At 33.7% G+C, this 26,552-nt stretch overlaps 1 protein-coding gene across 2 annotated transcripts in view; it reads right to left on the reverse strand.

Annotated features, from left to right (window-relative positions):
- Positions 1-26,552, reverse strand: part of LOC140671784 (neural cell adhesion molecule L1) — a 151,543-nt gene that overhangs the window by 25,168 nt on the left and 99,823 nt on the right. For both annotated transcript variants that reach the window (XM_072903390.1, XM_072903389.1), the window contains exons 2-3: positions 8,524-8,726; positions 1,459-1,594 (exon numbers count right to left, since the gene is read on the reverse strand). In XM_072903390.1, the coding sequence (XP_072759491.1) occupies positions 1,459-1,594; positions 8,524-8,685 (298 nt within the window). In that variant the 5' untranslated portion in view covers positions 8,686-8,726. The remainder of the gene's footprint in view (positions 1-1,458; positions 1,595-8,523; positions 8,727-26,552) is intronic.

The raw sequence follows: 26,552 nt of genomic DNA on the forward strand, positions 1-26,552 counted from the left end.
ACGTACTAACGGAAATACTTGAGCAACGACTCCGTCATGTTCGCTACCGGTGACGGCGGCTAGTACGTCCAAACGATAGATCCCTCGATGCCGTCGTCGCTTGTCATTTCGTTTAACAATTTATAATCTACGTCACGTCGCGATTTTTCTTGTATTTGATTTTATTATGAATTTTCGCTATATATAAGTCGTGAGAAAGTCGTATGAAAGCGACGGGGCTATTTATCCAAGATATATCGTGCGACTTATTTGATTAAAGTAAAATTCGTAGCAACGGAGAAATTTCAATTATTAGAGATGTAATATTACTTATGATTTAAAATCAAACAATTTAAGTAATGGAAAAGTGCGCTTTATATTTTTAACCGTTTTATTAATAATTATTTAAAATTAAATACAACAAATAGAATGATCCAATTATAAATTAATTTTATAATTTGTTAAATATTTTGTATATAAGATGTAATATTTCCGGGTGACAGCAGATCGGCTAACACATGGCACGCTACTATGTATGTACATGCTGTTATTCACGAGACTCGAATTGCTCTGTGTGCTATCCTTCGAAACATGATTATTCTCTACGAATATTTAACCATTATTATTCAATTATTAGCTCGATCAATTAACTTTAGGATTATAGATTCGTAAACGCGCGTATCAAAGCTGCGACCATTTACCAAACCAAATATTCATTTAGAAAAAAATAAAAATTATTGTTCCGTTATATATTGATATGCATAAATTATTTTTTTAACAATTCGTATATGCATTTCTGATATTCCAATATCTCGCATCGCAATTAACGAATGATCAATGATTATGTTTTGAAATATTGGACAAAACATTCAAAGATTGGATTATTAAAGAATAAGTGATATCAAAACTGAGTCAAAAGATGTAAAAAAATATACATAAAGGACAATATATATTTTTTTTGCATCATAAATTTATTTCATGCAATGAAACATAATGAATGAAGCCGAGTAAAATAAACGGAAACATGTAAACTATATTCTTTCTACTTTTTTAATTTTATTATCACGCATACAACTTCAATGACATTTGCTTATCGACAGTTTTATTTTAATCTACTAGATTATATTACAAAAACATTAAAAAAAGTGTAGTTAACATTTTAATAATAATATTTTATATGGCATTATTTTTACATGAATAAAGTTTACATCAGAAAGAATTAAAAAAAGAAAACATTTTAATTTGTTATTAAAAATGGGAACGAAATATCTTATTACAGTTTTATAGGCTATATCGATTTTATTTAAATTCGATATTAAAGCTGGTCTTTGATCCACATACGTACTGATTATTATATTATGAATGCCGACATAAGTGGAAACAGAACGCGTGTGTATCGCGAACAATCACAGAAAGGCAAATTTATCTTTGCCCAGAGAGAATGGAAATAAAAAGTTTTTAATTGACATATGTACTTACCGACTACTTCCATGTCGGCTCTTGCTATCAGAGTGTGATAGGAGGGACTGCCGGCGGACACCTCGCACTTGTATGTGCCGGTGAGTCGCCTGGATACGTTCATCAATGTCACATCGTGTGTGTTCGATCCGGAATCCTGTAAAACGTGAAACCTGATGTACCGATGTTCCACCTATGCTCTCAGATCTGCTGCTCTACCCTCTCCATATTTCTTACCCTATCCTCATAATCTTTCGCTCCACGATCTGTCTCTTCCACCAAGGATTTTTTTTTTACGAGAGTACAAAAGTTTCGTCATTTTTCATGCACGATAGATTCGCATCAATATAGTTAGAGTTTGATCTCTTTCATGATCGTGATCTTCTAACCTTCCACGTTAGAGAGTACCTTGACGTCGATAATTCACCGGCGTGAAATTATTTTCATACGAAAATTTAGTAAGAATTTACACGGAAATCTAGTACGAATGTCTAATAACAATTTTAACATTTTTCAATGTTACTTTAATTAAACTTTATGCTAGGCAATCTTGAGCTGAGAGAAAGTTTGTCGAAAGTAATGAATAAGATGCAAAGAATATTCATTACGGATGATTCACCACTTCTAGATAACTAACGTTCTTTTATTCCATTCTATGATGAGGATGTTGTAATCACAAAATAATAAAAGATGACGGAAAAGTAAATCAGAATCAATTGTGTTTGTACTTAGTTACTCTGTCTCATTAATTCCGTGTAGAATAAGAGAGAGAAAACGATAATAATAAGTATCGATCGCACATTCCGGTGACTTTGCTAAAAGTATGAATTCTCAGTAAAACTGTCACTAAGGTAACGCCGTTCGCGAGGATTCCTTTCAAAACGACATTTTTTAGAGTGCTTTTACGGGCGTTTGAAGAGGGAGAAACCCTTACGATGCTAGATATAGATTACTGCGCAGATAAGAATTTTTTACTGATACATCTTTGAAGGAAGCTTTACATTTTAGTTATCTCTTAGATACCAAAGAACAAAAGACAAAAGTTTCTTGTCTTGTAATATCGATCATAGTGACATCATCGATTCAAAGCACGTGTATGACTTTTGTAAAAATAAGTTAGCCGCGTGCTTTGACTTCATATGCTATGTGCCATATCAATCACGAGAACTTTGAATGGCGTAACATTTTTTTTCCAATCTGAAGATACATAAAAATGTGTTAAACGAGTTTTAAATGGAAATAAAGGAGGACGTGACTTTTTGCCACGCTATTTTAAGAGATTAAATATTAATTTCAAAGAGGCACGATAGAAAACATATTGTATCAATTTAAATTTATAATTTATTATTATTAATTGTGTGTTATTATAATTGGCATTATTTGGGATTATTATTAATTAAATATTAATCGCACAAAGTAGGTTGATTCACGTGTATCATGTAAATATCCAATAAAATATTAATTTCATATCAAATTAATCTGACGTGCCTGCCTTCCCTTTCAATGTCTCTCGAATCCTTTCGATATTAAGCTGTCCTGATATTGCTCTGTATTTTGTACAACTGATCGATTCTACATCCAAATCTTTTAAATCTGAATCGTACGATCCACCTGCGTTCACCTCCCATTTCTTTTTGCAGCACCGTTCTTTTGCTCTTCGCAGGCATTTATATTCATCGCGGTGAGCGTCTCCGCCTCCTTTACAAACTATATCGGATGAGGGGACAAGTCTTTTTCATCGTTTCTTCCGCTTCTGGCATCGGCGTGGACGAGACGGTCGATGAAAAATATCATTGAAAGGGATTGCACCCGCGACTATTCGGATCTACCGGGGCGGAAACTGAGAGAGCCACGCGTTATCTCCTTTATGAAAAGTGTGAACATGCACCCTATTTTTCTGAGCGCGTTCTATATTCCCGATTAGATGAGGCTGTGCATGAGCAAATACATATACACGTTCGAGTCTACAGATTTTAATATGAATGGCAAAATAAAAATTACGCTAATGTTCACTGTGTCAAAACTTTTTACTTACGAATATAACAAGGTAGATAAAGTGCCCTCAAAATTTTTTTTATGCTGTTGAAGCACTTGTTTTAAACACTCAATAATTAATTTAATTTTTTTTCCATATTATTAGTACATATAATTTATATCACCTAATCTAATCATACGTAAAAATCTTTAATGCAATAAAATTGAAATGCTTTGCTTTCATTTCCTGCAATATTTACTTTTATGAAAATCTACTACATATATCAAGCATATTTATATATTTAAACTATTTAAATTTGATAAAATTTTTTCCCTTAAAACAATATTTCAAGTTTAATTCTTTGTATTTGTTAAAACATTATGATGAATTCAACTGTGTTTTGCATATCATTAATATATGTATATAATTTGTATCACTTAATCGAATGAAAAAAGTAAAAGTATTTAATGCAATAAAAACTTTCAATACATTTATTTTTTATAAAAATTATTATATATACTTAAACATATTTATATATTTGTACTGTTTAATAAAATGATTTTTTTCTTAAAAGAAATATTTTCAATTTAATTCTTTGTATTCGTTAAAACGTTTCAAAGAATACGACCAAGCTATTTGCTCTCGATTTATCGATTACATCGCAGTAACAATAGCTCAGTACCGTTACATGGTATTACGGACCATGACTCACGTGGAACAAATATCGCCTATTCTTATATCGACTGAAAGTACTCGGGCTGAGGAGATATACGAGCCAATCGAGATAGACGATAGAAAACTTAATCGAATAGTGAAAAATTATTACCCTAAATCTTTGGACGCACACGATCGCGTTTCACGTACTACGAAATGTTTCACAAGATATAAAGGTATTTCTCCCTCGAGTTCTAGCTCGGCGATAATGCGGTAATGATCGGCGAGAGGGATATCATTAAATGGTGTTAAAGGGAGAATATTATCGGCGTGACTGTCGCATAATGATAGGCCGTTAGAGACGTATCGTGTTTTATAATATCGATAATTTCGGGACTGTCAATATCAGATGATCACGTCTTCAAATCCACCTGTCAGCTGTCTGTCATAGCAAGACACGATTGTAAATTTTTTATTATAAAAATTATACACGTGGCCACGTATAGTTAGCTACCGACTTCAGATGCTTTATACGTTCATGAAAATTCCCAGCTTCCTATCTCAGCTCGAGCTTAAATCTTGCGCGTCTCGCTATACTCGAGCGAGGCAAAACCGTTCGTCTCGCCGTATATAATGTCATATAATTCACGGAGGAGTCACTTTCAAATTAATATTCGTTCATTAAATTGTTTCGGAGCAACTATACATCACAGAATATTACTGATATAAGATACTACGGTTTACGCTCTTATAATCGCTCTTTATTCGAAATATAAATATTATATTAAAAAATTAATACATAAATCTAATTCAAACGTGTGTCCACCAAAAATTTGTATTCTCATCTTAAGAATATTTCACTTGTCTTTATAATACTGTTACGTCCAGACAGCTTCGTTTGCAAAAGTCTTTCTTTTTAGATTGCTTTTTTGGAGCAAGATTATCGGAGCAAGATTCTGAGTCATGTTTTTCTCTACGGTCTCTGCTGATAGTTTTATCGGTTCTGAACTAGAAATTCTTCTAATGTTGTCAGGAACCCGTTTCCTGTTTTTTGGTGCTTCCGTTGCATTTGGAAGTCATATGGAAACTTATCGTTTTTATTATTCAGAATGTAATTCATGGTTTTGTGAAAAGACTTGGTATTAAATACGTTATTATAATTTGCCAATATATAGATTAAAGTCATACTGCCCTTTTCTGTTTTTTGTGATAATAAGTTGTTATCGCGCGCTCGGTTATTATCGCGACTCCGCGAGAGTCATTGAGTCAGGATGTCCTAATGATTGTCATTGTGTAGGCGGTTAAAACTTGGCGGAAGGAAGGAATCATGCAGTCGGACGACGTAACGATATGTACATATCTTCCTCTAAAATAGACGCCAAAAGAATTTTCTTAGTTTAAGAGAGAAATCTTAAGAATCTCAGATATTCTTAATAGATATGTAACAATATATACTGAATAGAATAGATTTCTTACTATTATATTATTATATTCTTTACTATTTGAATTTATTATCTCAATGATGATCAAAATTCAATAAACAAAAAAAAACAATATTGGTTATCTGCTATTTATTAAAACTTTTGATCAAGTTAAATATATAGTTTTTATTTAATTCACAAATAATTTTAAAATGCTACATAAAAAGGAAAATATCCTTATGCATCAAGAATATTTATTAAAAAGATTTATAAAGAAATGAAAAATTATATATTTTGAGAATACAATTTTTTCGGTGATCGCTTTTACAAGCACAAAGCGCGCAAAGCGAGAATCCAAAAAATGACACAGAATTTCAAACAGTTGGAAAGATCGAATCCTTATTGTCGCGATTTGAGAGAAGAAATTGAGAAGACCGTCTTGTGTTGGATGAAACCTCTGTAACCTCGCGACGATGTCACTCTTCGTTATAGTTTCTTCCGATAGTTTTCGCTTTCCATATCGTTTTTCCTCTCATCTCATCTCTGCTCGTGTCTGAAAATATCTTAAACTACACGATTGCTTTTCTGACGATGCACTTTTCAACCAAGTGTCATCTTGCATCCTCACCGCTGTTTTCGCGGCGCTTTTTGATTATTTCTCCCTCCACCCTCTTGGGTTTATCGCGCCTTCATTTGCACTCTCATTCATTAAGTTCATAGTTGTCTTTATTCAATTGTGTTTCCTTCCACCGATGCCTCTTTTTCTCACCCTGCATCATTTGCGTCATTCTTATTCTTTCAGCTGTCATTTTTCCTTAACATAAGTTATGCCTTCACGTTTTCTTCCCTCCAAAGTTCTGTTCAATAAAGTTTACGCTTTTGCACGCTTCACGACCGCCTCTTTGCGGTAATTATCAGTAAAGCACGTCGCAGATCCCACGGGAGTATTTTCCTGCCGGACTTCAGCGTGCTTCCTTTGAGTCGTCGGACAAAGGGCAACGAGATAGGAAGCAAAAAGGAAGCCAGCGCATGGACGCTATTAAATGTACACGCTCTACCGAAGTTATATACGTCTTTCTTACGCTGTTTCTAAGATATTTATCACTTAGATTATATCGCACACTGTAAAATTCGCGAGAAGAAATTAGGTAGATGAATAAGCAAATAATTAAAATGAAAATTGTTTTCATATCTATCGGTTATTCACTGTTTTTTCAAATAAGGACATTAATTTTTCGCTATATAAATTAATATTGTTCTTTATAATAATTCTTTAAAACTTTTCAAATAAAAAATACATTATTAAAAGTTAATAAATGTTGATAACGAAATTACCGATGGAAACATTATTAGCTTTGGTAAATCTATATAATTGGAAATTTGGGGATTTATTTGTATATTTTTTTGGTTAAATAAAATATATTTTTTAGCCGTTGTTATGTAAGTGTATTTATTATATAGAATCAACGAATCGAGTGCGTTTAATTACAAAACGCATTGCCGGTATCGCGAGAAACTCTTTGCACTTTGCATATACGTATATATTTAATAAACGCAACACATCTAGAATTAATCTCTAACATTTTTCTTCGACGCTCGTGGGAGTCTCGACGAGAAGAGCGTTATACAAACCTACAGGATATTGCTTTCGCGCCGAGTGCTCCCTTGGGGAAAGGGCGATTCCATTTTCTCGAGTATCAGGAAATTTAAGAAGAGTCACACCTCTCCTCTTGATCGACGCAGGAAAAAAGGTAGAGAAAAGGAGAGTAAGCGAAGTCGCGATTGCGGCAGCGTTGAATCGACATCAGTAAAACACGGAACTTGCTTGACCCAGGTTCAAGCCGTGTCGCGGTCGTAGTACACGCCATAAATCAGCCTATCGATTCCTTACGCTACCCTACTTTACCCCCCGCATCCACGGGAGAAACTTTTGCCCTCATCGTGGCCATATACCGGCGGAAAAATGGTGGAGGCTTGCCGATGCATGGCAGATTAGAAAAGATGCGGAGAGGGATGCTGAAAAGGCAATGTCCAGGGAGCGGCAAGAAGTTTCGCCGGACGAGAAGAGCGCGGTCCAGATCTTCTCTCTTATCGAATCTACTTGCGCAGGCTGTGTTTTCCGCGGAAAAATAGATTACGGTTGGATCAAGCGCGCGCGAGCCGCAAAAAGATAGCCCGTCGTTTATTCGCGAGCGCAAAAATCGCGATGCAGGTTTTAGTTCTTATCTCGACGACTCTTCGAAAGAGCGCGCTTGTTTGATAAATGGATTTAGCGGTGCATCGATACTCGCGCATCTCTCTCGGGAAATACAATTTATAATATATATCGTATAGCAAGAACGTTGGATTTAAAACTATGTTGTGATTTAAAACAAAGCTAAGATATTATCCAATCAAAATTAAAATTTATGTTATCCAATCGTATAAATTGCTTTACTGATATTCGAATATAAATAATAAAGATTAAATATGAGAAAATTTGATGAAAATATGGAAAAATGGTTAAAATACTGAATGGATATAAATTGAAACTGTAATTTATTATAGGATATTATTAAAAATATTTTTATAATTTTTGCAGGTCACATCCGTAATTAATTTAATAATAACCAAAGCGAATACATACTTTATAAAAGTGCTATTAAAGGGATAAGATATTTATACGCATTAATTGAAAAGTAATACGTAGTCAAGATAAACGCACTCACGGTGAGTTTCGATTGTTATCTTGTATATAACTATAAGTAGTTGTGCAAGATAAAATCTCATAATTTTTTTATTATATTGATTATTATTTAAAAGTTTAGAATTATTTCTTTTTATTTGATTGTATAGCAATTTTTTCTAAAGTTTAAATATAATATGTACGTAATATAATAAATATTGTATGAAAAGTATTTTATATTACAAATAAATATAAATGTAAATATGTAAACGTGCGTATATAAAATTTCTATATTTTATTAAATTAATAAATTATCTGACAATTTTTTTAAAAAGTATTTTAAGTTCTAGTTATTGAAATGAATTACTCACGTTGACTTGTATACCGACATCGAAAATTTTAAGAGGTGGATTGCGCTCGGGTATGTAGCTATAAAACTCAACAGTATCGAAGAACCATTGTATAGTGTACAAAGATGAGCCCTCCAAGTCGTAATGACATGACAGCGTTACGCTATCGCCTGATCTCACCATAGCCGGCACGTTTATCTTCAGATCTTTTAAACCTGTTGCACCTGCAAACAATAAAAAAGATATATTGTTGTGAGAGATGTTTGATCAAATTTGTATACATAATACATTTTAAGTATGAAAAATATTTATTAATATGATTTATAATATATGACAATCGTGATTAATTTTCGTGAAAAACGCAGATAAAATAATTCGCTCGTTTATTATTCTCATAAAACTTTTTATTATGAATAGTCGCGATATTGGTGAACGATATCTTTGAATGTGATGCGATTCGATGGATTAAGCACCGCGTCGATCGGGAAAGTGGAACGGCCATAAATAATTTAGGTAAATTTTTCGGTCTGCGAATTAAAACTTTGCGACGTGATTTAATGCTTTATCGATCACTGATTGTGCAAACTTGTTTTGCAATTGATCAGCTTTTCACAAGTGATGGAAAATGTCAAATTGAAAGTTTAAGGCATTTATTAAACTTTCGGCATATTTCAAAAAAATAAGTAATTCACGAATAACAGTAATTAAAACGAGATTTATACATACACCTGTTACTTTACGAAACTTTAATTTAGAAAATTTAATTTTCACACAATCAATTGATATACATACATTATTTGTGTAATTTATTGTTTTATTTTATTATTTCTTTAATAACATAATCTTATTGATAATTCATTAATAAAAAAATACAGTAATAATTTAATATTGTTAATTATATCTCTAGTATTATTTTTTTTTAAAAGCATAAGAACAAAAACATACAGTTTGATAAACAACATAATAATAATTCTTCAAAAACTATTTATTATTATTGCTGAGCTGAAGATATCTCCATTCTGTTGTGTTCTATCATTCAATAAGATGTCGGAAGAACGAGGGATATATTTTCTTAGAGACAGATTTTCCCAAGATTAAGCCTATACGAATAGTATCTCTATTCGTTTCGGCCTGTCGAGGGAAAATATTTTGCTTTTTAAGCACGTTTCTCTCCATTCTGGAATAACAGTTTTCAAGCTATAGCGTCATCGAGTCACGTAAAAAATAACTTTTACTGAGCATCGACAATTGCGAATTGAATTTGTCGAGAGAGTAATCGAAGAATTCATCTTAAAAATATTTTGTTGTTATCTGCATTATAGATTTTGGAGAAAATGAAATTGTCAACTGTACAATTGATGATGATAAGCAATATATATACAAATATTAATTATTAGATTTTGTATACGTAAATTATAACTGACAATTTCGTTAACGAAGATATAGCAATCTTTTTATGTAGCATGGTAAATCCATCATTGTATATAATTATTATCTCAATTAGCATAATTGATTATATCTCCGTCAGTTTATTATAAAGCATTTAATCGAAAACAATGCTGCAGCATATAATGTATAGGATTTTCAGTATAAACGCTATTAATTTGATTGTGTTAACATTAATAATAGATGAGAGTCAAACAGCATACATTGTTTTCGTGTTCCTCGCGAGAATTATGCACACTCTTGGACAATACAAATGCTGATAAGGATTATGCGAAATATTCAAATAATAAAAGCGATGGTAGGAAACACTGAAGTTGATTTTTCACATTCATATTTCTTGCTCATTCGTTTATATGAAACAGCGGAACGAGGTTTATAAATGTTGGTCTCGCGATCGGAGAACGCTTTATTCGCGCTCAGAGCTGTCGCGAATATTTTCAAAACCCGTCCGACGTTGAAATACGAGAGAGACACAACATGATTATGTCATTCAGTAGTAATTTCCATTCGGAAAGCTTGCGGTCATCAGTAGTCTGGTTGCCGTCTTTTCGTCGATTTCGAGACGTTTCGAATCCTATTTCAGGAGAGTGATCAAAGGGAAAAGCCAATCCCTATTTCTATGCAAGGGACGAAAGGAAGAGACAGCTACGATCTTCCTGCACACACTCATCTCTTTGTCCCGAGAAATCGATCGTAGAGAAGAAAGTGCACTATCCCCACGCGAGTTAAATTAATTCAACGTATGTGTGTGTGTGTGTGTCTGTTGAACTAAATGCTTCCGATAAACTTCATTGAGCGTCTCGCGTAAACGGGCTGCCCGTTTACGGTACAACTTATTTCGAGATAAACTATTCGCGCCGTCGAGTTAGCTCTGAAAGTAAAGAGGAAGGGTAGGTTCGCAATTCCGTAATTAGTATAATAAATAATCTAGCGTGAAAACAACGTTTACATAATGTAGATGCATCGCTCCTTGAAATGGGATAAAAATTCATGAAACATGTGCCGCATAGAAAAATGCGCTCTCGCGAAGAAACATAATGTTTTCCCCTCTACGTAGTTACAAACTTAAATAGATTTATAATGTTGCTAGTAGATAATCCGCATAATAGCATTGCTATTGCGGCAATTAACTTCATAGAGTATCCTATTCATGCGTCACTAAATCAAATCAATTCGCGATATTCTGAGAAAAAAAGTGGATATAATATGTTGGATATAAATATATATAATTAGATGTAAAAATATCTGATAACATATCTAATCATATAATCTTTATATTATTATATAATCATATATTCGACTAGATCTGATTATATGAAAACAAATCTAGCTGAATATATAATTATATAAAGATAAGATCATATTCCGCCAAATTTCGAATTTAATTATATATTACCAGATCATGTGTGTTATAAATGGCCAGATCGCGCTAAATTTCAATTTTAATTATATATAATTATATATAATTACGTAAATTCATCCATTTTTTTCCACGACGAATAATCTCGGGTGAGTGATTTCTTTGATTAAATTAGAATTTGACAATTGTTGCACATTTTCTAAAACTGTCTCTCCAGTCACGTTTAATATTATCTTGACCTTGTTATGAGTAACGTCGCTTAAGTAACTAACCTGACGGCTTTTACTCCCATGCGAAATTACGAGATGAGAGAGCAAATGGAAATGCATCTTCGCGAAATAGCCGGGTATATAATGTGCAAACAGCGGAACGTCACGATTAGACATTTCGCGTATGGCACACGATGCCCGTGAGACATTTAGTTCGCCCGAGAAGATATTCGGCGGGCCGAGTGCTGTTTGTTTTCGCCATTAAGCCGGGGGAACGGTGGTGGGTTAACTGCTATCCAAGGGTCGCGGAGAAAGATCGGCGATTAAGCGCGATAAATAATTCCGAGGCACACACGGAGCCACATCTGGCGTAAGCTTGCGCGCAGATAACGCCATTGTGCGCTTTTTGAGAGCGCAACGGGAGTGTAATTTCACAAAAGAGTGGTAGATAACATGCAAATGTTGCAACGTCCCGTTACGTGGAATGCCCTCGATACGGTAATAATTTATTGTCCGTAAAGAGACACGCACGTCTCTATAAATATATGTAAAAGAGATGTCACGCCTAATTGCAAACAAGATAATAAATTGATTTATATAGATCGACGTTTCGTCGAAAAATTAAGCTTCCTCTCCTTTTTCTATCTTTGTAGCTTTTAACTGATAGTGATTCTTCAGAAAATTTCTGTTTTTTTCATTTGACTGAAAAGATTTTTTTATTATATATATATATATATATATATATATATATATATATATATATGTATAAATTATACGATGAATCAAGATGTATAACTTACTAATGCATTTTATCACATCTTCTTTTACCTTCTCTTTTTAATCTTATTTAGCAAAATTTATTTTGCATTAAAATTGTATTTGATTGTTTAGATGTACTTGAGAATTATTAAACACATTAAAATTAAAGACATTATAAACGCACACATTTTTTTTGTCTAAGTATCAGTACTTTTTCTGAAATAATGAGTACTATATTTTTTTTACAAAATATTAATAAAAAAATTGATATTAATTGACGCATTAATTGAATCATTTTGAATATCTCTTGTCATATCTTTTAATACATGTTAAATGTAAATATTAAAAGCTATTTTTATTGAGCTTTTTCTTGTTTCTTTTATATGACTCAAATATGAATAAATCACAATTGCAAAAGATATCAAATGCAGAATATCGTATATAGAATCATTCTGCGTTTCCATAAAATCGATTAACATCGTTGTATAATACACGTGCAAAATTCAAGTTTCATTTAATGCATAAATAACTAATGCAATTCTTAACAAACATAAACAAACACATTTTATAATTTATAATTTCTAGTGATTAAAATTTTTGAATAAATGCGACAATTTATCACTTATTATAATCGTCAAAATAAATTAGTAAGCAGTTGAAGGAACAACAGATAGAGCGATATGGCGTGGAATATAATTAACGCCTAACAAGAAAAATGTGATAAAAGGCATGATCCAATTTATTAAAGTAAAAGTACTCTGCGTTTAAGCACTTGTGTGGATAACCGCATTTATGAGTTTAAATTCACATTTATATTATTCGCGTATTACGATCCATGCCACTGCTTACGATAACCCGCTACTATCGGAACGCGATAGTCTCTTAATTACTATATTCCCAATAAACGTAGCGAAACCGGCTCGTTTCGCTTAACGAAGTCGGCATAAAAGAAAACAAAAATTTTTCTCCCGGTATCCGTGTTGATTGCGAAATAACGGACTTTATTGGCTATTATTCCGATTGTGGGTAAGAGCTTTCGCGCCTCCGCTCGCTGCTGGCGCGCGAGAGCGCTATCCGAACATAAAATACAAATGAAATCCGCGGCGCGAACAGCCGCGATTGCCGATATAACATTACACATAAACAAGCTACGGGATGTTGCGCATGGCGGGATGTTCGCGTAGGGAATCGATAGTAAAATACCCGGGCCGAGAGTAAATCGGCGGCCGACGTTCGTTCGTGACGTGGTAACCGGGATTTTGTCACACTTATCGATCGCGTGTGTGTAACGTACATATACGCACAGTATATATATGTGACAGTTCGTTTTGTAAAGCATCGCGAGAGATTCTTCATACGCGCGATTTATTTTCATATACATATACATTATATTTCTGGCAATTGCCCCGCAATAATGCATCGTTAGCGCCAACAAAGCTCCAATCGGCTATTTTTGTCGAGCTATAATTTAGATAGTTAGACATTACAACTTTACCGAACAATTTAATACAATAATATATTACTGAATTTAAAATTATTAAACAATTATATACATATATATATATATATGCATGCATATGAGAGAGTAACATGAGTCAGTTATAAAATTGCGTATCTAGATTAAAATTATTTTGTTTGAACACCACTGTCGTAATTAACACGTCGAACGTGACAGGCTAGATATTTCGCGCAATACATTAACTCTTTTTTATTTATAGCAAAAGTGCAACATAAGCAATTTCGCGCGAAATGTTATACCGTATTTAACGACAGGCTCCATTCATTTAAACTCATTGTCAGTATCGACTGTAATGGCGAATGTTATATACGATTCGGGTAAATAGGCATAGGAACAAATGTGAACGAGCGAATTCGTATTCGGCGCGGTTCAATGAACGCAAATGGTGGGACGAATATTTTTTTGTACAGTAGGTTTATGAAAAAAGCAATTGAATGTACGTGTGTTGAATGCGTGTATAGATCGGTCGCGCGCGCGGGTGATCTCACGTTACCAAGAGCATTCATCATTTTTCCACAAACACGGACATGATATACGGGATCGATAAAAGGGATGACTCGGCCGTCAAGTATGTTGCTTTTTTATCTGCTGCTTTTATTTCGAGTTTCCGCAGATAGATCTTTGATAGGGAAATATAACACAACGTCGGCAGAGGATAAGAAAAAAAAATATAGAGAGAACATCGATCTGTTTTTTCATATTCTTATACGACATTAGAAAATTGTTTCATCGACCATATCATCGATTGAAATAATAGAGTTAGGGGAATAATAATGCAATCATATTTTACAATTAGAGAAAATGTTATTTCATTATTAAATATACATCTACGGTTTAGCCTAGATTTATGGTCTTTTGCAAAATGCTCTATCGAAATTTCAAATTGCATCCGCAATAAACAAAATCTACTTATTAATGCATCATGAACGGGTAGCGCGCAATCTATGGTAACGTTTAAGTATCGGGCGCCCTAATTACGCGAGTAATTATCGCGGTTGATTGGTAGGTAGTGACGATATGAGTTAATAATGAATATGGATAAATGATAAGTGGTTCGTTATTGATTTCGCGGTGATTAAAGCTGTGTAATTTCATGATACGACATGGGTGTGTTTGTCAGTCAATTAACAATGTAAAAAGCACGCATGAATTATTACGTGTCAATTTTTGAATTTGGTATCATCCTGTCATTTCGCGCAAAGCAATTATATATATTTTTTTTTCAGTTTTGTTATAAAAATATTTTAAAAGATTTTTTCTCGAACATTTGAAAGATTTTTTCTTGCTTGTAACACTATTGACATAAGGTTTCGAATACATACAACACATACAATACTCGAATTCTTGTCGGATACTCGACAATGTTTTCACAGGGAATAAATATAATATTTTTACACTACCCATTTACATTGAAACCCATGAAATGTTTGTCGCGCACGAAAAGCTACGTTCGCATGCGGCTTCCATTATCATTTTCACCAAACAAATTCGCGGGCGCAGCAAAAGCGCGTTACACAGAATTTAGAGATGCGAGAATGAGCGTAGGTATTCCATGCAAGCTCTCTCGTTTCAATTCGGGAAAATGTCATTAATATGTAAGCACCGACATCAGATTACCAGCAGAACCGGGCACACGAATTTCGTTATTGGTAATGAGAAACTCGCGTGTCGCATGGGAAATTTGGGAACCATATTTTACGTTGATATACCGTGGGACTGTTAATGGCATAAAACTACTCTTTTCAGTAATGAACACTGGATTACGCGAGATATTCATTAATAAGAAGCATTCTGTTGCGTACATCTCTCATTGATTTTAATAGATTTTAATATTAAAATCTATCTACACGAAATTTGTAAATAATTTTGAAAGTTAGAGTTATATTTTAACTTATATATTGGTAGAGAGAGAGAGAGAGAGAGAGAGCGAAAGATAATTTTATATGATTTAAAAATATTAGCTGTTACATTAATTTTTAATGCGAGTAAATTTAAATTATATAAAATAAATAAATAAATTTAGATTTTGCACATCTAAATGAATTTATTACATATTATTAAATATTTATATTATATTTATAAATTATTTATATATTACAGTATATTATTTAAGTTAATATTATTATATTATTGTTTTAAAGTAGATAAAAATACATATTGATATTAAAGAAATTAATCAATTTTCGATTTAATGGTTATTAAAATTCTAGGGTCTAATCTAATTCTAATCAAAATTTTAAGTATAAATTACACGTTTCAATATATATTTTAATCGTTATTTTTAATGAATTTACAAATTTAAATGTAAATGAATTTAATTTAAACGATAAATATTTTTATTCAGGCACTTTTATTTATTCTAGTGCTATGTAAAGTTGCACACGTGTACTTATCCAATATATAGTAGCAGGAACGTTCATTTTCTTAAAACAAGCTGGTGCTTTTACAGCGGTAACGAAAGGTGACCATAACAGGGGTGTGTAAATTACATATTACGCTTTGCGACGTATCGACGGTACGTATTTAACTGTAACGCAATAACACAACCGTTGTTTTCGTGGTTGCAATTTCCTTTAGCTGGACCGACAGCACAAACGCTATAAAGTGAGACGGTATAATCACGGGCTGGATCGAAAACGATCGTGAAGGCGGTAGTATCGCTTGTATTGCGCCTTAAAGCGCTTCCAATCGGCGCTCGCGCGGAAATTTGTTGTAGGGGTAAGCCTAGAGGGTGGAATTTAGCACGGACTATCGCGAATGCGCGGGGATTACTGCGAGGGAGCCGTTCCGTTTTAACGTTTTGTCCTACGACATGTGGGCATTATTGTCTTGATCTCAAGCAAGTTTACCGTGGTCTCAATAAACTTTAGTATGCAAGAAATTTAAGGTAATTTTACTTTGATGCGTAAATATCTTTTAAATAATTTGACATTTTTCTATTATTCTATTATTTTGTTCTATTATTTTTATAAAAAGTAATATATTTTGTATGTAAAAAGTATTATTAAACGGAAAAAGATTAAATTTTAGTTGAATGATTTAAAATAGAAATTTTATTGCACTTTTTTAATAGATTTCTTCTAAAACGAGATTTTCAAAAAATTCTAGAAAATGTCTGAAGATTCTAAAAAAAGAATCCACTTGATTAATTAAAAATTAGAGTATTTTATACTTTGTCTGCATTAACGTTAAAATAATGTCATTTTTATATCTTTAATGATATGACAACATCATGTATACAAAATTAATTATCGAGGAAAATTTAAAAAAATAAATTGCATAAAGCAAACGCGATCCTACTTTATTGAATGTTGAGCTCTTGTCTTCTGCGATATAATAAAAATGTTATCTTTACTGCTCTTTGTATGCAATATGTATTTCCAACACAGATATATTGCTTTCAATAACTTACTTTTTTATGTACTTTGAAATGTCATTTGATTATCCTGCAAGAGAAACAAAGTTTTTTATCGTAAAAAAAAGTTTTTTCACATCGTACATTATATTTCTGCGAAAAACGATTCTCTTGATCGTATTGTAAGTTTTGATGGTTAAAATGTTTGATTGCTTATTTATCCCTATCATTAGCGTCATAGTTTACTGCGCGATGAGCTGTGAACGATGGGAAATCAATTTCTTATCGAGCGGAAAATCACTCGAAAGTATCCTTTATCTTCGTCGCGAAAGAAAGTTCCTTCGGCTCGACATTGTAGGATGCTGGGAAATTAATTAAATGCTTCTATTAAACACTTACATGGTGGGACCAGTCTGTGTAAGGCAACCGCACACTTTCGCACAAACTGTCTTTCATGCAAGTTACCTCCACCGAAAGTCTCATGTAAAATTCATTCGATTCTTATACTGATCGAATTTCTTAAATTCTTGATGCATACTTCAATAAGAAGCTCACGCAAATTATCACTAGAATGGTATGATTTAAAATTCTACTTCCACTGAGTCGAATGCGGAAAAGTTTCGGGCTCATGAAAATAACATTCTTCCAATAAAGTTCGCGAGTCTGTCGCAGACTATTTCCAGGGAGGCTTTTCTCATTGCAATAGATGTTGATAAGCTTGTCATTTCCCATGGCATTATAAAGCATCTTTTTATGTTAATGCAGTTATTGTGTTATATTAATTATCATACTTTATTCTATATAAATTTATTTATTTTAAACACAGAATACTTATTTATTCTATGATAACGCGTTTATTAAACGTGTTTTAAAATATTGACAGTGTGATTGTACAGATATTTCGTCGGATGTGCTAACAAAGAAATAAATAAGCTAAATATAGATCTAACACACATTATCGAAATCTATAAATTTTCTATTTTAATATAAACCTACAATATTTAATAAATGTATAATAATATGTATAATCAAGTATCGTATCTAAATTCCTGAACCGATTTTTGACTATGTGTGCTTCGATGTTATATACTTTGTTGTACTTTTTATGGAACAGAAATAATTATCCTTCCCGCGATTTTTCTACGAAAATGCATCTCTTTTTCCACTTTCTTCCGTAAGTTTCTAACGATGCTATTATTCTTCGCGACGTGGCTTAAAATGCCAGTCCGTTGGTGCAGCAAGTACAATGGTTGTGTTCAAAAAGATTTCTGTCCAAGGCAAATGTGCGTTTACACCGGCTGCGGCATTAAATATACCACTGGCAAGAGCGATCACTTACTGGTCTCCATCTTCTCGCTTTGCTTTTTTTTTTCCTTCGTAGACCATCTTAGACGTAATCTTTACGCAAGAATTTCGCAAAGTATTATTGTATGCACTCATAACATTAGCTCAACATTTTCAGATCTTGCTATGTAATATTTATATATTATTAATAAAAAATTTTGAACGTCGACGACTTAAATAAATATTGATTTTATCTCGATTGACACATGAAACAAGTGATAAGGAAAGATTATGATATGTACGTTATCTTTGAATAAAATATTTAATTATTTCACTATATATACGAGGAACACACAGATATCTATTTAATTATCAATAATTATGTTTGTTTTGGTAATAATATAAATATAACATATATATATATATTTTTTTTGAGGGAGCTTTTTAAGACAATAGTCCGTTTTATTCCCCCAGTTCTTTTAATCTTGAACAGGTATTTAAAGTGGATTCATAAGGACACTTTTCAGAGAAAAATGAAATATTAAGTAATAAAAGATAGAAGCTACACGGGAAGTGACGGATTTTCTTTCAAAAAAGGGAGCCACCTGTGGACGAATGAAAAATTCAATTGTCCGCCTTTTCTTACATGATAAAACGAAAATACAATCTCTCCCAGTTTCTTTCTGTTGCTGTGACGTACATTTTTCAAAATCAGTCGCGCTGCAGGATTTTATGTGGCTTGCTCTATTGTAATGCAGAAGCTATTCCACAAAGTAAGAATAGAAGCGGAACGAAGTCACCGAGCGACGACGCAACGTATCTATCTTGAACTTTATATCTAGCGGCGTACACTTCTACAATCGATATAAAATAGATTGACAACACGGCATTATTTTTCTCAGTAGTACCATCTTTTCAATCTCACGATGTATCCTCGCGGAAGTACAATTTGATTTATGTGCTGATTCGATATATCATCAGAAAATGCGTTTTGCACATTCCTTGATCTAAAACTAATATGTTATTGAAACAGCACCCAGATTCGATCTTCGAAAGCTCTTACAATTTGCAGCAATTTTTATTTCTCTATCCGCGCGTTATGTTATTATTGAAATTATACGAGAAACAAAAGTAAAACTTTTTTATTTCTAAATGCACGATTATTTTGAGAATCAATTTGCTACGGGATCTAGAAAAAAAAAAAAAAAAAAAAAAAAAATACGGGCCAATTATCGCGTGACTTTCAACGACCGGTACCGAATTTAAAAGCGCTTCGGGATTTAATGCCGAGATACTCGGCAGGGGGGCTTGGCTTTAGCTTAGTGCACCAGCTATACATTTATTTATCTCCCCAAAGTTTCGCACGCGCACCGGTATAGCCCGCTCCGTAGATACGGAGCTTTATTAACAGCAGTCCATAGATATCCGACTGCCGCGCGTACGAACTTAGGCGAATCCTGGACGTGTTCGCGTTAGCATAAATATCCGATTTTCCCAGGTCGCCGTATAGGAACAACCGAGAAAGATTGCTACAGCACGTCGCGCGCCGGGATGTGTATCCGATAAATTCGCCTCCTCCTTCTCCCTCTTTTGCTTTCCGTGCCTCTTTCATCCCCCTTTCGTCGTCGTCAATTCGGGCAGCGCGGGCGTTCATTCAATAAATCAAAGCGGGCCGACAATTTCATCGGACGGTCTCTCTAACGAAATAAGATTAACGATGTTCTCGGCGGTAACGTCATCCCGCAAAATCAACAAAACCATTCCGGACCTTGACGGTCTCCATCTCGGGAGAGAGAATCTCGGCATCTCTCCGCGCAAAACTTGCCCGTTCGTGCCAAGTACCGAGAGCCCGAGTGTCTCTTTCTCGGCTCCTCCGACAAAGTTTCATCGCGGTTATCGAGAATTTTCCATCCTCTCGCCTAAATGCCACCAAAGTCTCGCTTTGCTTCGTTTCGTTTCGTTTCGTTTCGGTAGCAGGCGCCCGTGTCCGTCGCGCTCTTCCTCCTTTTCTTGCTCTTTTCGCGATGTCATTCGCTCTTAGCGGAAATAAACGTCGTTTAATCAGGTTAAGAGGAAACTCGCCAGAGTCTCGCTAACAATATATATCCGTCGGAGGGAAAATCGTAAAATTTCTAAAAGAGTATACATTGAAGGGAAAGAACATTCCAAGTATAAAAAGAAAATTATTTATCAAAATTTCAATAAACATGAAGACATAATTATTGTCAAAATTTATGTAACGACACATAACAAAATTTTATTTGTCGCATTATTTTACCCAGGGATTATACTGAAAGTTCAAATTATAATTACGAATATATTTATAAATCAAGGTTGACAAATAATTCTTGCGGAATAGATATCTCACTATGCACGTTCAGACGGAAAAAAGGAAGAGTTCGCAAAAAGACATGGAGTATTCGTGGATGTTGCAGCCTATGCTATCCATCCTATCGTTCTTCGCAATCCACACGCGTCTGCAATCGAGCAGTAAAGATGTAACGCCTGGCGTACTTGGTATTGGCAGTTGGTTCTCGACATCAGACTGTGCGCTATATGTATAGTGTCCTCTCTACAAATGCAGCGGCAGTCACTCGTGTAGGATTGGCGTTTGCATCTTCGGATTGAATGTTCCTTGTATTAACAGAAATTTCAGCGACTGAATGTCGATAGCTTGCCGATGTAACGTTTAGATTTATTGTAGAACTAAAGATAAATTTTCTGATCAATTTGAAGACGATCTTTCTTCAGCAAAAATATCGAGGGAAAGCAAGAGAGATGTCATTATTTTTTTTTTGGAAATTTAAAATTTCTTTCTGTCTTTATAATTAAGCTTGAAAATTAAAATTCTAAAGTAAATTTCAAAATTATAACTAGAAAAATACAGAGCTGTGTTAATTTTTCAACTTTTTACAAAGCGATTTTTAATTTGCAAAAATTCTTTAAAAAATAAGTGAGTTTTACCTTTTTCCTTTCTAATAAAATACATTTTTTCATTATTTATATGTAAAATATATTGATAAAGAGAAACATGCTATTACACGTATTAATTTTAATATAAATTGGAATGTTCAAATATAATTTAGCAAATTTTTGATCATTTGAATAACATACATTTCCGAGAATCGAAAGATTAGCATTTTAAATGTATTTAAATGTATTAATGTCATATTTTACATTAATAAAAAGCATCTTTGATGCATAATACATAATAAATATGAAAAGTCAATCAGAAAAAAATCGAACAATCTTCGTTGGAAAATGTTCAGTAGTAGAGTCTCCCTAGAGAAATTTTTTCGAACGAGATTGACCCCTGACGAGATCACGTAGCGAAGATGGACAGGAGAGGTCACGTCGATTTTCTGCTGCGTCGACAAATGTCGAAGTGAACTTTTTCATCGGTATCAGTTCTAGTTCCGAATACAATTTGGTCTCAAATCTAGTTGCAACATCCTACATTTCTGTGACGGTCATGATGAAATTAGTATCCGTGCCAGATGCAGTGCAGGTCTTAATTCTCAAAGCAGAAACATCATCAAGCCTAAGTAAATATAGCCGTGTCAAACATACCTATCGAAATAGAGACACGGTATACACTGTAGTACATTGACTAAATAAACAGCTTACTTTAATAGAACGATTGAGAATCGATTTAGCTGATTTACACAGATTTATTAAATTGTTAATAATTGCTAATAAAATATTATCATTGAGATTGATGTATACTATAATTATTATTAAAATAAGAGCTAACATTATATAAAGAATAATATTAATACAAAGTAATATATCAAAATTTATAGTAATGCTATCCAATTAAATTACAGAAACAATTAATCTGTTCGTGATTTTGAAGCACGAAATGTACAAGAAATAATAAGGGATATTTTATATTTTACAGAATTATCTGAATTATAGTATATACAATGGAAGAATTTAATCTGTGCCTGTATTAACTAGGACAGGTGTATATTACTGTCGTGATAATTCGTGAGAGAAGTGTAGCGAGTATAAAAGCGAAAGAATTACACACGATATCATATCGTATATCTCGAATGGCTTCGCGGCAGAAGGATGTAGAATATAGTTTGCGGTTTTCGAGAATAGAATAATCATAAGAGAAAAAGAGAGAGAGAGAGAGAGAGAATGAGACAGAGAAATTGGAAAGAGTCTCATGGAAAAAGTGAGGAAGCGGTGCAAGTTGAACTATAAATTGTTCATTAAAGCCGCCACTCGGCAAACGGGAGGGAAGCCCGAAGAGTGAATGCGAAAGTAGAGGAAATGGAATTCGACAAGGCGCGGCTTTGGAAAGTACGTAGGGTAAAGTAGCTGACTTTGATATTAACCTTTTGAATCGCAAAGAATATGTATTAGCTCTGAATTATAAAAAAGAAATATTCAATAAAATCACAATTGTAACAAGAAAAGGTATAATACAACTTATAAATCAATATTATGAGAAAAGTTGTAAAACCATATAATATACTGTTTATTATACGTTAAAAAAGCAATTTAATAAGGATTTTGTAAATTTTTTTATAGAAAAATTTGCAGCTTTTATACATAATAATCGCGTAAAACTTATTACATGATAAAATTTAAATAAAATAAAAATGAGAAAAACTAAAATAATTTTTGCACGAAAATAGCTTCTTGACTTACTAAAATTTATGTCTACTAATTTTAATATAATTAATAGAGACAAAATATTCAGAAGATAACATTTTCTTATATTACTTAAATACGTGTCAGTCTCGAGCTTTTAAAAGATTTAAGGTAACCGCAGCTTTTAGTGCAAAAAACCATAATATTCTCCAATTATTCGCAACGTGGCTAAACCGGATAGTCAATTCTTTTTTTTTTTGCGTATAGATTGTTTTAATCGGCTTAACAATTGATTGTTACAGAAAACGTACACGCTCTCGCTCACAATCTTATACACCGTTGCACGAAATGTGAAAATCCAAAGAATTTTCGATAACCGCAACAGCTTCGAAGATATCTGCTTGTTATATATTTTGTAAAACCATACGCATACATAACACGCTACTATTTTGAAACTCGCAAAACTTTAAAACTCAACTTGCAACGTATTTATATATCTCTCGTTCCTTACATTTCGAAAATATTGTACGCCTCAACCGAGTTTCATAGAAAGTTTTTTCACGGATAATATATCAAAGCATCAAAGATACGAAGAGAATTTAATCAATGGAATAAAAGGGGGAACCTATCTCCCTTTCGTTTACCGTGAAATTTACTTTTCGAACTTGCAAGGTATTAGCGTTGCACGCATGATATGTCAATTCCTTTGGTCGGAAGCAAAAAAAAAAGAAAAAAAAAAAAAAAAAAAGTAACGGCGTATCGAGCTAACGTGATGTATTACTGGCGAATATATTACATGCCTGCGGTATATACGTGCTACGGTGCCTAACTGATTTTCTCCGGTGAAAGGAGGAAAACCGTTTCCGCGCGAGAGCGCAACCGACGTATCGCTCGCTCTATATGAACGAACGTCTCCGCAGCCTCTGTGTGCCTTTATCCCATGAAATCTCTTACCTTGCAAGAATATTTCTTCCCATTTACCTCTCTCTTTTCTCTCTCTCTCTCCCCCCCCCCATCCCATCTCCAGCGACTGCAAATTCGTCGTGCACGTTCGCGCAAGAGGATTTAAACATTGGCAGTACCGCTTCCCTTACGATAGAAATTTACCTTGCGGAAATGGTCGATCGATTGACTCGAGGCGACGGAGCTCGCTATAATACTTTATTTGTACTTTATCTCTCTATCTCTCTCTCTCTCTCTTTCTCGCTTTCTTTCCCTCCGCGTATATATCCTTGCGTCGCAGAATTGCTTCCGCAGTCGATGAAATATTGATTTTAAATATGGTACATATCATGCGCACCGCGGATTGTTATCTTCCGTCCCCGATACTGTCTCGCGTTTATTTCAAGTTTGCCCGAATCTCATCCCGAGTTTCTCCGGAATGCATTTACGACTAGATATGTATATCGTGAGAGCAGATACTTTCCCAAAAATTAAATTTTTCCGTAGAACGTTGAAGGTAATTTATTCCATACAAGTATTGTAATACATATGATATGAAAAATATATGTAAAGAAATATTTAGAAAAAAAATTCAATACAATTGATAATATTTTGTTAAACTCTATGCTTGCAATTTTTTCTAATTACATAATCGATTGATTATTCACTGTGTCCCCACATTGTGTATACGTGCGAGCAAATATAATAATAACAACGTCAGCAATTAGAAACGTCAATTTAAACCGAACATCATTTTCAACTCTGGTGAGGTAATGATTGCGTCATGTCTTCTGTTTGTGACATGTCCGATGATTCCGTAAAACACATCGTCTGTGACGTTTCGTACGCTTTCCATGTTTAACAGACCGCAACATTAACAAACATTTTAATATTGAATACATTTTTACATTGATTGCAAATAAATATAAAATAATTCGACCCTTTATCTTTAGCATTGTCTTTTAAAGACATTATCATATAAAGTATCAGAAAACGTGTAATGAACATTAATCTTTGACATCTCTAATTCTCTGATGACTTATTGTTAGACATTTGTCGCACAAAGGGTAGACGTACGTATATATATTAGCATCCAAAAACTTTTACTAAAGTACGTACATCGGTTTCAATTTTTGATTATTGATAATATTTCAATAATATATCACACACGTAAGTCTGAGCAGTCGCTGAACAGGCGGATAATAGCAATGTCAGTGACAAAGCCGTCTCGAATTAAGCCGTAGGAGCGCTTCCGGCCGAATAAACGGTGGGATAATCACCGCGTCGTCTGGTCTGTCAGTGACGTACTCCACTGTTACGCTAGTTGAACGTTATAATTACCGTAAAGGGGAAAAGCCACGTTTTCATCCAGCGACAGCCAGACGTACGCGAGAGTCGAGATAGCGCAGAGTACGCTTATGAAACAGACGGCACAGACAGGGATAAAGGGAGGGCACAAAAGGGCGGCGCTATTTTATTATCAGAAGCAATGATTGTCAATACCAGCGGAGGGACGCCGCGAGGCGCGCTGGCGCCGTTTTATGGAAATCGAGACGTAAAAGTCGAAGCTGGTCTCTGGAAGCTGGATCGTATTACTTTTGGTTTAAGCGATCTCCGATACTTGGCACGCCGAGGGAAGAATCGTTCGAAGATCACGTTTTCATTACTCGGCGGGTTCAGGGCGGAATATGTTTTTCTCACGACTTTTCAATGCGACACGTGTTTAAACGGCTGAATCCCGAAAGTGTCTCTCAGTGTCGTTCCGATCGTATTTTATCTCGACTTGAAAGTAAATTGACGCGAAAACTCACTTGAAAAAGCTCACGTGAGAATAAAGTGGTACTTAAGAAATTAATAAAAGTCAAGAAATAATATATGAATTAGATTTCGTTATTTCGAGAAAATACAATAATACACTATAAATTATGTTAAAAATATTTTTTTGAAAAACGTATTTTTCCATTAAATAAAATGCATTTTGAACTGCAAATGGTATCTTGAATGAAATATAAAATATCTTACTGTGGCTTTAAACTTAGATCGTTGATAAATTTGAATCTGTCTAAACCATAACATATCTTGAAACGTGAACGCAAGCTGGTGTATATAAAAAATATCTATAATAGGCATCGGTCTGATCTAATCACTTTCACGATAAGTGCATAACAAGCTTGGGCGATATAAATTGCCCGAGGTCAGGATGCGCTCTCGTTTCAAGATTGTCCTACGCCATTCTGCGGAAATTGTAGTAGACCATAGTGGTTGCTCCAGGATAGTGGGTTTCGTATTTCGATCGTGTCGCGTCGATTCTCTTGATTGCCTAATTAGATAGTGTGCAACGCAATATTACACTTGTAATATCACAAACATTTCTATGTACTATACTAAGAATTATACTTCACTAAATGACAGAGTAATAATACTCGCACCTGATATAATAATGCTCTCTAAATCAACAAGAGAATATACGCCGTTACTCCGTTACGTAATTGAAACTATGTAACAAATTTTATTTAAATTTTATTAACGCTAACAATTGTTATGTAAATTTTATTATTTGAAACCTGAAAA

This window comes from Anoplolepis gracilipes, chromosome 12, assembly GCF_047496725.1.
Source record: "Anoplolepis gracilipes chromosome 12, ASM4749672v1, whole genome shotgun sequence".
NCBI lineage: Eukaryota > Metazoa > Arthropoda > Insecta > Hymenoptera > Formicidae > Anoplolepis > Anoplolepis gracilipes.